General features: G+C 31.4%; 1 protein-coding gene across 1 annotated transcript in view; it reads left to right on the top strand.

Moving 5' to 3' along the window:
* Window positions 1-16,099, top strand: part of LOC112692414 (protein UXT homolog) — a 69,886-nt gene extending 53,787 nt beyond the window's left edge. The window contains exon 3 of the mRNA XM_025567086.1: window positions 15,360-16,099. Coding sequence (XP_025422871.1) covers window positions 15,409-15,864 — 456 coding nt within the window. The 5' untranslated portion in view covers window positions 15,360-15,408 and the 3' untranslated portion in view covers window positions 15,865-16,099. The remainder of the gene's footprint in view (window positions 1-15,359) is intronic.
* The last annotated feature ends 483 nt before the right edge of the window (window positions 16,100-16,582 follow it).

Genomic DNA, 16,582 nt, shown 5'->3' with positions numbered 1-16,582 from the left:
CGCTCCAGCCGCTGGGTATAGATTTTTTGTCGGTTGGTAAAATACGTATTATATTGGTTTCGTCGCTAAATTATCGGGTGGTCAAGCATACAGGAAGTTGTAAGGCCGGACGTAATTGTTTTACTGCAATGCCAAAAAATGAATGCTGCTGATCACTGCATCAATTAATTTTGTTTTTATATTCTAAGGTTGTACATTTACTTCGTTGGCGAAAACTGTTCACATAGCATTACGTTTTCAATCATCATGTGTATACGCTGATTTTATTGATTGTATATTGGACTATTATTTACAATATACACTATATATATATATACATTTGACCATAAGTAGTTACTGCCAGCTCATATGCATAAGATATTTAATGATGGAGGTATGCATTAAGCTTGTTCACAACTCGATGATGTTAGCGTATTCTATAATTAATCATTTTTAATCATACACCAACTAATAATTTGAGAAATGTTTCATAGTAAATCCTTAACTCTGTAAACTGTTAAGTTGTATCCGTTGTTTGTGCTTTAACTGTGCACATTAAAATTTGAGTGTGCATATAATTTTAATTTTAAAAACGTGATCATTATTAATACATGGTCTACTCGCATTGTAACTATAATTAAGTATGGTAAGTATATTCAATAAGTCGATAGGTAAATTTAATTAGTTTTTAATTCTACATGTACTGTTGCGTATGCAGAAATAAAAACAAAAACAACTAATTAATATTCAACAAATAACTATTATAAACTTTGAATTAACATGTATAAATATATAAAACTATGCATGATGTGCAATTGCGTTTTATATTGGAATCATTAATCAACATTATTGATGAATAAAGTTAATTGAAAAATTGCTATGGCTTCAGTTTCTAATTCATTGTCTTTTAAATAATATTTAATATAAGATCTAACACCAGTATCGTAAATACATTTTTGAGGCCCAGGTGTGAGCTAATTTTAGAGGCCCTTTACTATCGTAAGTGGTGTCTACATTTTAAATCATTGATGCATTTATAAGCTAATATCAGATGGGAGGGAGTATAATATAGTATTCAAATTTCATACTTCACAATAATAAATATTTATGCTTCTTTCTTTTATAATTCAAACTCCCACCCTATCTCAAAAACTTTGAAACCCATGGAGCAATGCATGTTTATGGAAGACTAAGTTATTAAGAACAACCAACACATTTATCAAAAATAAACAAATAGAGGCATTTCGTACCTACCAAATAACTATGCAAATTATTTTTACTTTATTAGGTAATTGACAACTATTAAAAACAAATAAATATATAGTTGAATTATACTTCCAAAAATTTGTATTTATATTTTTATTTACATAATTTAGAATAATATATGTTAAAAAAAAAAAAATTTTTTGGTATAATGTACTGACTACTATAAAAATAATTTTTATTTTGGTATATTATATAACATGTGTTTGTGTGTATTTTTTAAATTGGCAAATTACCTGCTGTTTTTATATAACATACTTACATGTGAGTTATACATTTATTTATTGATTTAATTAATGAAAAAATAATTAGTGCAATCTATCGCGGTAGTTGCGGTACTGTCTAACATCATTGCAAAGTTGTAGGCATAATTAAAAATATTTACATACCCATTATAAAAAATAAAATATAGAAACAAATGTGTTTAGTTTATAGTTTTGTTTATCGCAATTATGATGAGGAATATTTTAAATTCTTTTCTAATTATATTTTTGTTCTTGGTTAAAAGTAATTTATAGTACTTATGCTCTGTTCATTTTTATATTCTAGCGTTTTCGTGTTGTATAATATATAATATATTTTAATAAATTTATGTTATTGTTTAAGGTCATTTTTATATTATCATTTATGTAATTTTTACAACAGTTTTTTTATTATACTTCAAATTAAATTGTACCCATATACCCGTATATATATATATATATGTGTGTGTGTGTGTTAACCACATATTACTCATTGCCAATACAAGCGTTTGACGTGATTTAACTTTGATAATGTCTCATTTAAAAACCAGCCATGCCAAGTTGGCCTCTTTTCATATTAGATTTAATAATGGTTCAACTAAATAAATAATCATGAAAAGTATTATATAGTTAATCGTTTACAGGTTGTTGTCGAAACTACTGGACTAATGGAAATATCTGTTAGCTGCAGTATGTAGTTTATTATTTAAAATTATTTTATTTTATGTATTATATTTTTTGATGAATGCTTAACATTAGTAAAAGTTTTAAATTTTAAATTTTAAGTAGCACTATTTTTTACTTCACTAATCATACATGTCAAGTCTTCCAAAGTCAGTGTTTTGCTTTTTATTCCACCAATACCAAATATTTCACAAAGGATAAATGTCAATGTTGGAGCCCTATCTTAGTACTTTATTCCGTATTTTATGTACGCCAATAATCGCCAACAATGAACGCTAATAAAATGTTCGTATTTATTATGCGACTGAATGTGATTTGATAAAAATTGTTTCATTAAAATACAATGTGGGTTCTTTCATTCTTTCATTCTTGCCCCTTTAGATAATTTCTTTAAAATGTGCTTATTGTTGTTAATTTGACATCCATATAAGCAAACTTGAAAATATAAATTTTAATTTATTATTTTTTTATTTATGTATAATTAACTTATAAATAATGTACGTTAATTTTTTATTTTCTTATTAGAATCTTGTTTGGCTAGAAATGAATTATATAATTAATTAATTTTATTATTTTGATGTATAACATGTGTGAGTGGTGTGTGTATGTGTGCGCGTATGTTTTTGTGTGTATATTTTCTAAAATAATGTGTCTCATTATTTATTTGTATTTTTACACACTTTTTTTAGCCTTTTGATAAAGGATAATTCTTATGCGATTTACTTTATGTTTTGGCATACTTCTTGTTGTTCTCATTAAAAACTATTATGGCGCCAATGAATGTCGCTACCTCAATAAAACATCGAGTTTTTGTATATATTTTAAAATTTAAACAATGCAGCCATTGTCTACATGTGATTTGTTTTGCCTTTTTTTTTTTTTTTTTGGTGTAGTTACATATAACTTTCGGGGTAAAAAAACAAACAAATTCCTTGAAAATAGTTTTAAAATATAGAGTAAAAAATAAAAATTTATCAAAATAAAAGTGGTTATCAAAGTTATAATATTTAATCGTATAATAATTTAATAGTGATACATACAAGTAAGTAGTAATCAGGAAAACAATACTTTTTAATCTTATACATTTATTGAATAATATGTATCTACACAATTTTAATAAAATATCATAATTGGTTCTAGTTATATTAAATACTTCTAAATTTTCAACCGTACATTTTAATCTTATATGGCGATTAGTTATTATTTATTACATATTTATATATGTTGTATTTAATTTTAATATAAAAATTAATTTCAAATAAGATAAGATATTTGTTTTTAATTATGTTTAAAAAAAAAATCATTAAATTACATGACCTTGTATGATCTTATTTATTTTTCATTCTTAATATCATAATGAATGTTTAAATTAATATTAAATTTATGACTGTATCTATCCAGTTGTTAACGCACTTTTCTTCTTATTAAAAGTCATTAATTTACTGTATATTTAAATATGTTACGTATGTACCGAAATATTTGTTAAACTTAAATTCACCTCACTTGAAATTAAATGATTAATTTGAGAATGGATTGATTAAACCTAGTTGATGTAATATTTATCATAAGCTTCATTAAGATTAAAAAAAAATGCGTTCTCATTTTTTAATATTAATGTATACAAGTACCTGAAACCAAATAATCTTTCTAATTATGGATCATTTCGGAGGATTATGAATACACACGCGTACTCTCTATATTTTCGTGAGATAAGTATGTAGTAATGAATCAATTGAAAAATATAAAAAGCGATTGTAAACAGGTTCCTTGATGAAAAAAAAAAAATAAAACAAAACTGCAATCAATTTAAAACGACAATAGTAAGTAAATAGCAATCACCTATTTAGATAGATATAATGATAAAGTAAGAAAATAATATTGGTTCAAGAAATAACGATCAATAGTTACAATATTCACAGTCAGTTAATATTTTACTTTATATTTTTGTTGCTGCCAATACTGTTTATGGATAATCTTATACGTTGTGAATTCAAATCAATCAATGTAAAACAATTGTTGAAAAGTTAAGCCTGAAAACCCGTATACTAAAATAATTATGTTTAATATGTTCTGCGTGTACATTTATGTTACATATTTATACATGCGTAACGGTGATTAAATTGCAGCCACATGCATTGCCAAACGTAAGATCCACAAACTTTTTAAAGGGTAACAAAAGTAAACATTTTTCGAAAACCAGACGCTCGTGATGCTCAAGAAGAGCTTTAGAACCCGCTGACATTGCATTAAAAAAAAGAAAAAAAGGTTTTTCCTACCTCATGGACCCTCCTACGTCATGGGTTAGGGTCTCTTCCCACTCTTGAACGGCTCGAAATTTCCACTCAGCTGCATAAATATATGTACTATTGTAGGAGGGGGGTATTTTAAACGTTGAAAAAGGAAAACTTTGTCGACACAAGCGAGCAGAACTCCGTGGTAAGGGAAGGAGGGTCACTCGTCCTCGACGCCAGATTTTCGGTCCCTCGCGGCCGGGTTATATAAATTGAATTAAAAAGAATATAATACACACTCGATGTTTTTTATTTGTATTTTTTATTATTATAATTGCGCCTGCTGCACGAAATGTATTTGAACAACATTTACCAATAAATATTCATACACGTTACACACATACACACACACACACACACACACACACACACACATATAGTAGAACCGCGATTATCCGAACGTTATTTCGTTTTTATTCATATATCCGAACGTATGACAGCAGTTGTGACGAAAGTAAGAACACACACGGGCCATTACCTACAGAGGCATTCGCTGCATTTTAGACTAGTTTTGAATGGTTATAGACACAGGATGAATTTTGTCCAGCACAATTACTTCTATTAAAACATTTGCGAAATTTAGCTGCGCAAAAGCGCGTAGCATCATTTCATCTAACAAAAAACGATAAATTTATCAAAAAATAATAATAATACGTTATAATAAGTCTATAATATGTAATAATATTTTAATATTCGTAATAAGTATTAACATAATTAGTAATGTGTAATAATATTTTTATTTTTATTTCTATTATCCGAACTTTTCGTGGTCCCAATTAGTTCGGATAATCGAGGTTCTACTGTATATATATTTTAATTAATTACGTTTACGTGCGAGCGCGTATATAGTATTTACGCTAGAGAATATATAGCCTTTTTTTTTAACTTTTATTTTTTTATTTATTATTTTTTTTTAAATGTTTTTTGTTTTTGTTACACGAAGCGTTAACGCAATTATTATTAATACTCATATGTGACATACACATATATATATACGCAAGTTCACATAACAAACGGCATTTAATTATTACTATGTACCTGCAATGATTGTATATAGTTTCGTATTCACCGGACACGGCAAAATAATGTATTCAAATGTTTGATAAAAGTTGAGTATTTTGTTTGCACACACGCATGTAGCCAAAAAAAATATATTATTATACCGCTTGCGTGAACACCGCACGCGTTTATAATACAGATTCACGTACGGTTTATTTTTATTTTGCTTTTTAACTTCCTTCTCGTAAATTACTTGCAATCGATATCGACGCGAGTGCGTACTATTACCGTTGTTGTACGTACGCGAAAATAATACAATGCAGTAATAGTTCGTTCTTAACGAACAGCTGTTGTCCAACAGTAACGATAACTGGGGCGTATAGCGGCGGCAACCACACGAATTCGTCCGCAGACTGCAGCGGACCGTCCGCTCCGTTTCCGACCGAGATACCATAATATATTATTGTTATTAATAGATGTTTCGTCCGGCCGAAATGAAATGCGGAAAATTTACAAGAAAATCGCGTTTTCGACCCGTCGGTCCGCGGGGTGGCCATAGTGTTTACAGTTTAACGGTGGTGGAAAACGTCTACGTTTCACGACGGCGATAATCGAATCGCACGAAACGCGTACAGAAAAATACGTAAAATATAGTAATAGTGGTGTTACGACACGAAAAGGTTTGCAGAGAGAACGAACCGTTTTCATCTGCCCATACGTGTGTTCAATATACATACATTTTTGTACACGTAGCGGCGCTGAGGTGTACGAAAATCGTTACGGATGTTTGAGTTGCGCGCGTGAGTTTTCGTACCGAACAAACGGCGCGGAATTGTTGTTCGCGTTTTTCCCGTATCCCATTGTTTTCGAACAGTTTTAACAAACAATCGAACCGTTCCCGTACGACGCTCGTGGGAGAATTCTATCTATGTGTACTGTTGTACGTACGGTCCACGCTAAAATTAGCGCGCGTGTCGTGAAAATGAAAAACGCACAGTCTGCGTCGGTTTTCAAGCGATCTCTGGTATTTCAAACGTTTTAGCCACTGCTGTTCCCGTCGATTTCATTCGTACACTTAATAACCGCGATAAAATCTAATCTCTAGCCTAGTGGTGTATTTTAGATGGGTATAGGTCCTATACCAAAGTACAAAATGACCCTATACTATAGGGGTATTTACTAGTGATGGGCACTATCGAATAGTATTCAATAGTATTCGATAGTAAGCATAAACTACCGAATATTATTTTGTACGACCGAATAGTTTTTCCATAAAAAACTATTCGATTATATCGAATAACAAATCAAAACGTTAACGTTTTTTGTTAATTGTTATTCTTATCAGTGATCATTTATCACATTAGTGATTAGGTATCTCAAAATCACCGTCTTAAAAGATATATCTTCTAAGACCGTGCTCAAAATAAAATAAACATTATTTAAGCTAAGCTAATTTCAAATTTTACTGAATAATTCAAAAGTCGTAAACTATCGAATAATTGAATAATTTTAAATTATCGAATAGTCCGAATAGTTTTGAATATTTTGAAAAACTATCGAATAGTTCGATAGTGCCCATCTCTAGTATTTACCCTAGGCCTATTTTTTTATACTATTTGTTGAAACTATGATTTCAAGTTAAATTCCATTATTACGATTGTTCGCCTGTCATCCCCATCAATATCACGTTTTGTATTATCATCATAAGTGATCTGTACACGTTAAGTCTTCAGTTTAAATTTAACCGAAGCTGCATGTGTTCAAGTAAATCGGGGCATAAGATTCACTACACACTACTATTATTGTCTGTCAGTTAAGTGCGAATACTACAGTTGAAATGTCCTCTACTAACGATTTGACGTATGCATACGTTGTTCGCGTTAATTTGAATAATCAAGCGTGATCAGTTCCATTCATGCCTGAGACTAAACGAGCCTTTAGTTTTCGCATACATACGTTAAGATTTGCCTGAACGTCCTGGTATGTTCAGACAAGTTTGAACCAAAAATTGAATGTGTTAATATATTAGTTTGAATTAATGTAAAAGACCAAAAGAAGCATTTAAATTATTGAATAATATTTTTAATCGATGACTCGAATGGTTTTTAAGTTTTTGTATTCTTATGATATTATGTGTTACATTATTGTCATTGAAATAAAAATAAGTTCTGTAATTTAAAATATTGTGCTGTAATATTTTCATGTGAAATTCAAAGCCCTGAGAACTTTAAAATTTAAATACAACATTTCATTACTCTTGGTGTATTATTTCAAGTAACTGAATCGTTTTCGTGGGTATAAATATATAATAATATATACTTAGGTATACGTAATTTTTCGAGTTTCTCATTGAGTTTTGATAATGAGATCCTTTGTTGTATTTACTAGTTGCTATTGCTAATTTCGTGCTAATTGTAACAAGTAATATATATTCACGATTTATTCGTTTTGAAATTAACTATGAAATAATATAATTTTTCATTAGATTAACATTTCTATTATGTACGGTTTAAAAATAAAATAACAAAATGACACATTATCGATTTTTACCTAATTTCTATCAAACATTGTCAAGTACCATTACCAATAACTGTATAAAATTCTTTATATAATATGTTATCATTAATGCAACAGAATTTACGAAATTAAAAACATACGCAATTGTTTTTTTTTTAGCTTAATCGTATTTCATAAGTTATGCCTGCAATGGATACAATTATAGACACACAAATTAGTACCTATCTAAAGTTATTTGATAAAACGTATTATGCTATTGCTCGGGAACGACAGTATAGAATTATCATAGGCTTAACTTAAGATGGTGAGTAGTTTAAATTGTTTTTAACATAATCTTTTGGGAATATCAAGTGCGTTCTTGAGTTTTATTTCGTAGGTATAAAATGAATACTTATCGAAGTTAATTTTAAATTACCATATTTAAAAACACTTGTGCGAGATGAAAAAAATGTTTTCTATTTTAATAATGAGTAAGATGATTGCGTAATTTATGTGATTATATAAATATTTTTTGGTTTATTGTGAACATAATGTATATACCTACTTCTTCAATAGGTTTAACGGGATGGCATTAAATTTAATTTTTACATTCAAATTGGATTTAAAAAAAATACAGAAATAATCCAAATGGAATATAATATCGAATTATAACAATAATAAATTCGATATATTTTTTTTAGAATAAAAACTTTTTATTAGTTCCAATCGAATATTGCTTTCGTCTAGTTAATCATGTATACTTACGCAAGAGTTTTGAAAATATTTTTCAGAAATACCTACATTACAGTTTACGGATTTCTCCTTCGCTCTATACGTATATTTGTTTTTTATTTTTTTTCTTCACATATTAAATTTGTAAAATTCGCTCGCACACACGTACTAACACATTAACACAACTATATGTGATACGCGCGAGTTTCGAAGATCAAAACGTAAACGTTAATTTTTTATTTTTTATTTAATCTGTTTGTTGATTTTTCTCTGCGTCTGTGTGCTGTGCCGCCGCCTAGACTGACCGATAGTTGGACATAATTTTCCTTCTGCCCGTCGCGACCGGCATCCGCGTGCAATCCCTCTTTCGTTTTGCCCACCTTTCTGCGCCGTATAGGATTGACATTGCCGCGTAGGGTGAAAACATTCTAACCTAATTAAGTGGTGTATTGTCGCGGTCGGTACATGACGGTGGTGTTGGTGTTGGTGGAGGGGGTTGTCGGAATCGGGTCCGCAAACTTCCAATAATACCACCGACATCGCGGTCACCTTCACGATTTCAATAGATTTGTGGACACACACGAAAACACGGGGGCAACAGCGACGAGGAAGAAACCGAAAACAGCGCGCGTACGTCCCGAAATCGTAGAGAATAATGACGATCTCTGATCTCGGGCGTAGATCCGCGTCGTTCTGTTTCGTTTTGTTCGCACCGAAAAAAAAAAAAACAGAAATTCGCAGGTACAATACGGAAATACGGAACCGGGGACGGAGCATGCACGTATAACGTGTAAAAGCATAAAAAGGTAATGCATAAACCGATGCGGCTCTATACATGCGTGCGATTTTCTTTGTAAGGCTTATAACTGTGTGTATAAGGATAAAAGTATTGTAAATTATAACACCGCACAATCCTTGTCGATATGTATGTACAGCGAACCATTTTATCTTTCCCTCGATATGTTTAATACATAATAAAAAAAAACACTCGTATTGTTTATTATTGTACGTACGCTCGACAAAAATATCGTTACTTTTCAAAGATAAAATTCTGAAATAAAATGGTTATCTATTTTATGATTTTATCCCTAAAAGGACAAAATAATAAACAGTATATTCTGATGAAGTATTATAATTATTATACTTGAATACTTTAACATATGAGTAACCTACGCGTAATAAGAAAACGTAACATGGTAGTTCAACACATTTTACGAACCGTACAAAAAATATCTCATGTACTTTGAAGGGGGGGGGGGCTACAGAATTTTCCTTGTAAAAGTCTTTTAGCCAATCTATTTCCCGCGTGCAATAAATATCGAGAGCACATTAATCGAACATGTCCAATTTACTTACTACACAAATATGGTTGTATTGCTCAATGAAACTTTGATTAAAGGCAATGTGGACGGTGTATGCAATGATGATCGGTTTGTATAATATAAATTTTTTCATTAAAAATCAACGGGCAGTGCCTTAATTGTATATTATATATACATGTTTGACAGTTATTATTCCATGCCATTACATTTATTGCGAATTTATAATAATATGATATCGTTCAATATGGTTAATATTCTTTAAACTTAAGAGCTATTCAACGTGCGGTGGTCTCTACTGCTTGTATCATTATTATTGTCCACAAGTGTACATTTTGTAAAATTGATGTTGGCTATTTGTAGTCGTTTTTTAATGGCGGTTTACTTGACTCTCGAGTAAACTTGTTAACTTCCTACAATTGTTGAGTGATGTATTTAATAATAATAATAATAAAATATAAATGACTGTAGTTACAAAAACAATTTATGATCGAGAAACTTTATCACAGATTAATTTCCTTTAATCGTGTTCTGTCAATTCGTTAAAAACAATTATAGCATAGCATATATGTTATATGAATTAATCATAGTATTCAAGTAACCTAACCTAACCCATTACATTCAATTATACAGCCAATTTATTTTATAATAAATTATATACTTTTATATAAAATTTTAACATTGTTGATGATTCATTTTTATATGCTTTTATTAAAATGCAAACGCAATAATGTTTAATATATTCATTATATTATGTTATGTTACGCTTTATGCTACTCATGTATCGTTAAGAAAGAATTACAATTAAAGATTCATTAATTTATTTTCAAACAATTTTTTTTTTGATCTTTAAAATTATTCTGAAATAAATTAGACTGTAAATTGCGTAAGCCACTTACTAAATATGTATAAAACAATAATAGATAGTAATTATATGTTATTATTTTATAATAAATATATAAGTACTATTACCTTGCATTGTTATGCAATTACTTAAATTTATAATTTTTAGGAATAATTATATATATATATATATTAATTATTACATTTGTATCTATCCATATTTATTATTAAAAAGTATTATAATAATCACAATAACTAAAAGTATATAATTAAAAAAAACATTCTTAACTCGCACGTTCATGTGTAGCATTTAAAAGTGACTTGATTTTTATTAATGATAATACTCAACACATTTTTTTTTTTTTATAAACAGTGCAATATTATTTTGCTCTCTATGACCTCTTTTGTTTAACTTTTCTATTTCAAAGTCGGTGATTTTATACTTATTAAAAATTATACAAAATAGCGTACTTATTAATTATTAATCATTAATAAAAAAATAATTAACAAATTTTTTTAAGAACACAGCATTTTTGCAGAAAAATATCATTCTTTCTCTAATACTTTTTAAAGTATCAAACGTTTTTCTTTTATAAAATAACGTATTATAGACTCATCAGAATCTAGTTTTCAATAATAATTTTAACTATGGCATAACTAAAATATTGAATATTTTTTTTTTCTTGTAACTATTAATTTGTATTTTTACTAGTCCTGAATTTTTTGTAACGAATGTCATTATTTTAATAACATGATAGATCATGTTCATGAACCTACATATATGGCTATCGTTTAGACAATCGAATTCATTGAGATACTATGAGACCATTGTTTTTACTAATTACTTCACTATTTTGCAATAACAAACGAAAACCTTACGCATTCGACGTGTTTACGCAAACCTATTAAATAATCATCATATTTTTTTTTTTTTTTACGCATAGAAAACAATCTGTACAAGTATCACAATTAAAATATGCCATAAATTAATTATTAAAATGATATTTTTGAACAAATGCTCACTCTTTAGCGACTTTTGATTGGAAATTCAATGAAGTTATCAAATTGTTTTTTGTTTTATTTTTCTTTAGTTTTCCTGATCGAATGTGTATATTAACTCGTACTTAAGTATTTTTAAGCATTTGAGTAATGTCACGACAAATGTACGTAAAAGTTTGTAGAAAACTTTTAATTTTCACACATACAAAACACTGTATTTCACACAACTGTCATGTATTTATTTTTAGGTAGGTATTTATTAACTATTTCCACTTATTTTGCTTATAACTCAAGAAATTTAACTTTTTGTTTAAAACAAAATTATTGTTGACCAAAACATGAATAAACTGTTATTATATTCATTGAAGTTATGAATTCAATTCTATGCTGATACAGAATTTTTTAACAAATTAATACTATGATCAGTACTTTAATTATTCACGACCTACTTTTATTAATTTTCATGCTGTAAATATTAATCAAGCTGTGCTGAAATCTGACCTAGAATATTGTTCAAAAAGTACTTATTATTTAATTTTTGTAATAATTGGCTTTTAATTTTAACTGGTAAATATTGGGATAAAATAATGTAAATGTTATCGAATTTGTTAATAATTTGGTATAATAAATTAGCTTATAAAATTTGTTGAAATTAAAAAAATGTACTGTACAAATAAGTAACGGTGTGTGTGTTCATTATAAAACGATAGCAATAAGGCGCATTTTTAAAACTGAGTACTGTAAAAGTATTAAATATTGCATTTAAAAAGTACTTAGATCGATAAACGCGCGGCAACGTAAAAATACAAAAAAATTAAAATGTCGTCTCGGCATCAAGGAATATCAACCGGAAACATATATTCAGATAATATTGTCCGTCTGAACTTGTTTATTTTTCCCAAACGTACAAACAAACTGTATAAACTTCCTGTGCGGCAACTTATTATCATACGGTTGTTTTATTTATTTCTTCAAACGTCTCGCTTTTCATTGTTTGTATAATACACAACATCATGCGTGTGCGCTCGGGGAATTATAATATTACGATGACAAAACGAGAATTGAACGAGAAACTGACGCGTCGCGCCACGGCGACCGAAATTCCATTGATCTCCGATTAACCGAACGAGACACGTGCAATGATTCCGCCGCGTTAACGAGTCGAACTGTCCGTAATGTATTTCGCATTGTTGTCGGACATTAGAATCGTATTAATTCACCCGATGACCTAATGGGCGCGTTTTATCTATCTGCGAGCGAGTATCCCGTCCGTGCGACCACCGCCGAGCGCACGATTTGAGTTCTCGTTCATCGGGGTATGGTTGGCGGGTAGGTATTATTATTATTATTATTGTTATTCCTGAACGCGTGCACCGCTGCAGGAAACCCAACGCCCTCACGGACTGCTGCGCTGTGACCTCGAGTTCGTCCTGTATACATATAAAGTATATAATGGTATGATGAAAGTGGTTTTTGGCACGTCTCCCTGCATACTTTTGACGGTAAAACGCAAACAACTGCAAGTTTAAATGAGTTATAGTGCGACGCCCGCAGCTGGGCCGTAACAACACTGCACATATTATACTACATGGTGTGTACACGTATACACCACATATGCAAGGAAAAAAGAGACAGAGTGAAAGAACGAGCGAGAGGGAATAACGGGCGTAGTAGAAAAAACATCGAAAACGCATTACCAGGCCCCCGTATCGGATTCGTCGTTTTCACGCGTACACAGTCGTTACACAGACGACGTCCTCGAAATGTTCGATGGAATTATAAACGCGCCGACGACTGCAGGAGGGTACTCTGCGCGTTAATCGGTCGCTAAAATATCCAACCAAACTCAAGCCGACCGGGTACACGTATAAATTCTGTGTACGCTACGATAATAACATACAACGTCCGAGATGTATTTGCGTACCTGATATAAAATCAAAGGTTTTGTGTTTAAACAGTTACATCTGTTCTAAATAATTATAATCTGTCGTTTGTGTCTCCACCTAGACCCACCTACTGGCCTTCCCATTCAAATCGTAACCCGGACATTCTTGACTTCTTTATAGCAAATATTCCTAACTATCTAAATATAGCAAATGTCAACAATATCTGTCATATATCCAGTGACCACACCCTCGTAATTCTCTCAATTGATGGATCTCCAAAACTAAATGATCGACCCTTGCTCACTAAAGGTCCCATCGCTTGGAATTTATTCAAATCAAATATTGATAACTTAATAGATCTTAGAGTTTCACTTAAAACACAAGACGAAGTCGAAAATGCAACACAAAACTTAGTTGAAATTATAAAAAAAAAAACAGCTGTTTCTTCAACTAAAACTATCCCCTCTATATTTCCACTCAATAACATTGTTCCATATAATTTACATTAAATTAACTTTCATATAATAATACAATTATTTTATTTTTAATTTCACTGTTAGGCAAGGCAACTCTTTCTAGCCCCAATTCAATATCACTGTGGGTGTTTCCCAAGGTAGCGATCTAGCACCTGACCTCTATACCATTTATAATGCTGATAACCCTTAAACCCCCAACACACTATTAGCTACCTTTTCCGATGACACAGCCTTATTGTCCACAAGTGATGATATTTTTACAGCTGCACACAATCTGCAATATCACGCAAGCTTAATTGAAGCCTGGTGCAAAATTCGTTAATTAAAATAAACGAGAGCAAGTCAACTCAAGTTACCTTTACCCTTGGACATGGTATTTGTCCCTTAATCAAATTAAACAATTTAAATATTCCTGTAAGTAATGAAACTAAATATCTCGGCATTTTATTCAACAAGCGTCTAATTTGGGGCCCTCGACTCAAACACAAATGAAAAATAGCGAATAGTAGACCTTTTTCGACCTCCCTTAAATTCCAAACTCAAACTTAAATTAAAAATACTTTTATATAAAATCGTTATTAGATCATTACGGTCCTACAGTATCCAAATTTGGAGGTCAGCCAAACCTTCAAACATTCGCCTCTATTCAGTCATTTCAAAATATAACCCTTCGTACCATCACTGATGCACCTTGCTATGTAACAAATCAAGCTTTACATATCGACTTACAAATAGATACAGTAAATGTACTTTCAAAATGCCATTATAAATCCTACTATATAACACTATCAATGAATATTGACCCCTTAATTTAAAAAATGTCCACAAATCTTATCCCTCACCAGCCTCCACGCAGATTGAAGAGAAACTAAAATCCCAACCTATTACTCCGACAAAATAAATATAGAACTATACTATAGTAAATAGTTTTATATTGGGTATTACTGGTGTAGGACTTCCTCTATCAAGTGACTCATGTTTCATATTATATATTATCGTTATCACAATAACTTATTGTACAAATGTGTATAGATTGTCTTTTTCATTTTAGATAAAAAACAAAAAAAATGATTACATAGTGATAACGAAAAACGTATTTTTACTGCCACTCGTTTATATTGTAGTCTAATATTTCGCGGTCGTGTTTCAGATCAACAAGGTGAGGATCATTCGACGCAATACCGGCTTAACTGTATAAAATGTCGTCGCCGTCAACGTCGTCGGTGGAGTTGATCGAGCAGAAAGTCGCCAGGTTTGAATCGTTCATTAACGACGTGCTCAAGGAGAGCCTGAAGCAGATATTCACCACGTTGGAGGTGGTGAACGAGGAGATCATGGACCTGGAGCAGATGGAAATGACCATAGAGACGATGACCCGGCTGGCGGCCGACGTGCCAGCTGGCAAACCGTTCAAGACCCGCGTCAACGTGGGATGCGACTTTTTCATGCAGGCGGACGTGGACGTGCAAAAGTTCATGGTGTGCGTGGGCCTGGGCTGTTACGTGGAGTTCACCAAGGACGAGGCGCTGACGTTCATCCGGTTCCGGGCCAAGAAGCTCAGGGACCATGCGGACGAGCTAAGGGACAAGGGGGCTCGGGTCCGTGCCCAAATCACCCTGGCGTTGAACTGCATACAACAGGTGCAGGGTTTATAGACGATCGCATTGCAGCCTAACGTGTCGTTACGATGTCGCGGTGCTATCTGGCGTGCACGTAATGTGCATAAAGCGTGAGCGTCATTGCGTGAACAACGCTCATATTATATTGCGTACTGGTTTTTGTTTTTTTTTCTTTCTATCGCATCGTAAATGAATAATGATAATATTTTTTTTTTCCAATTTTTGTGTCCATTTTTCACTGCATTACAATATCGTATTCCCAATAAAACAATCTGGGTTTTTTTTTCCGTTTTCGGCCGGATATCCGTTTTTTATCGTCGCGGCACAACAGCTGTGAGGTTCCGGAACCCCAGCAAAGAACTTGCGTTTTTAGCCGACACGTATTCTTTATACGTATACGTGTATAAAAAAAACACAAACACACACACAGACACATTTGAAATCGTTCGTTGCTATCGTGTGCGTGACGTACGCGTATTATATGCGCGCGTGTGCGTACGACGTATTATGTTATGTGTATATATATATATATATATATTTATAGTTCCTTATGCTATGGGCGGATCCGCGTTTTCCCTCCGCACTCGGCCGATGACAAATTGTACAAACATAATGTATCGACAGGACTTTGAACGTTGTACTCAAATTTTCTGAAGGGCGTTTTCGCGAACGAGAAAAAAAAACGAATGGAAAATATTATTTATACACACGCAACACGGCGGTAATTTCGTTATTTTAAATTGGCTGCACGGAC

Source organism: Sipha flava, unplaced genomic scaffold, assembly GCF_003268045.1.
Source record: "Sipha flava isolate LNK unplaced genomic scaffold, YSA_version1 73_pilon_pilon, whole genome shotgun sequence".
Taxonomy (NCBI): domain Eukaryota; kingdom Metazoa; phylum Arthropoda; class Insecta; order Hemiptera; family Aphididae; genus Sipha; species Sipha flava.
This window is presented reverse-complemented; position numbering and strand designations above follow the sequence as displayed.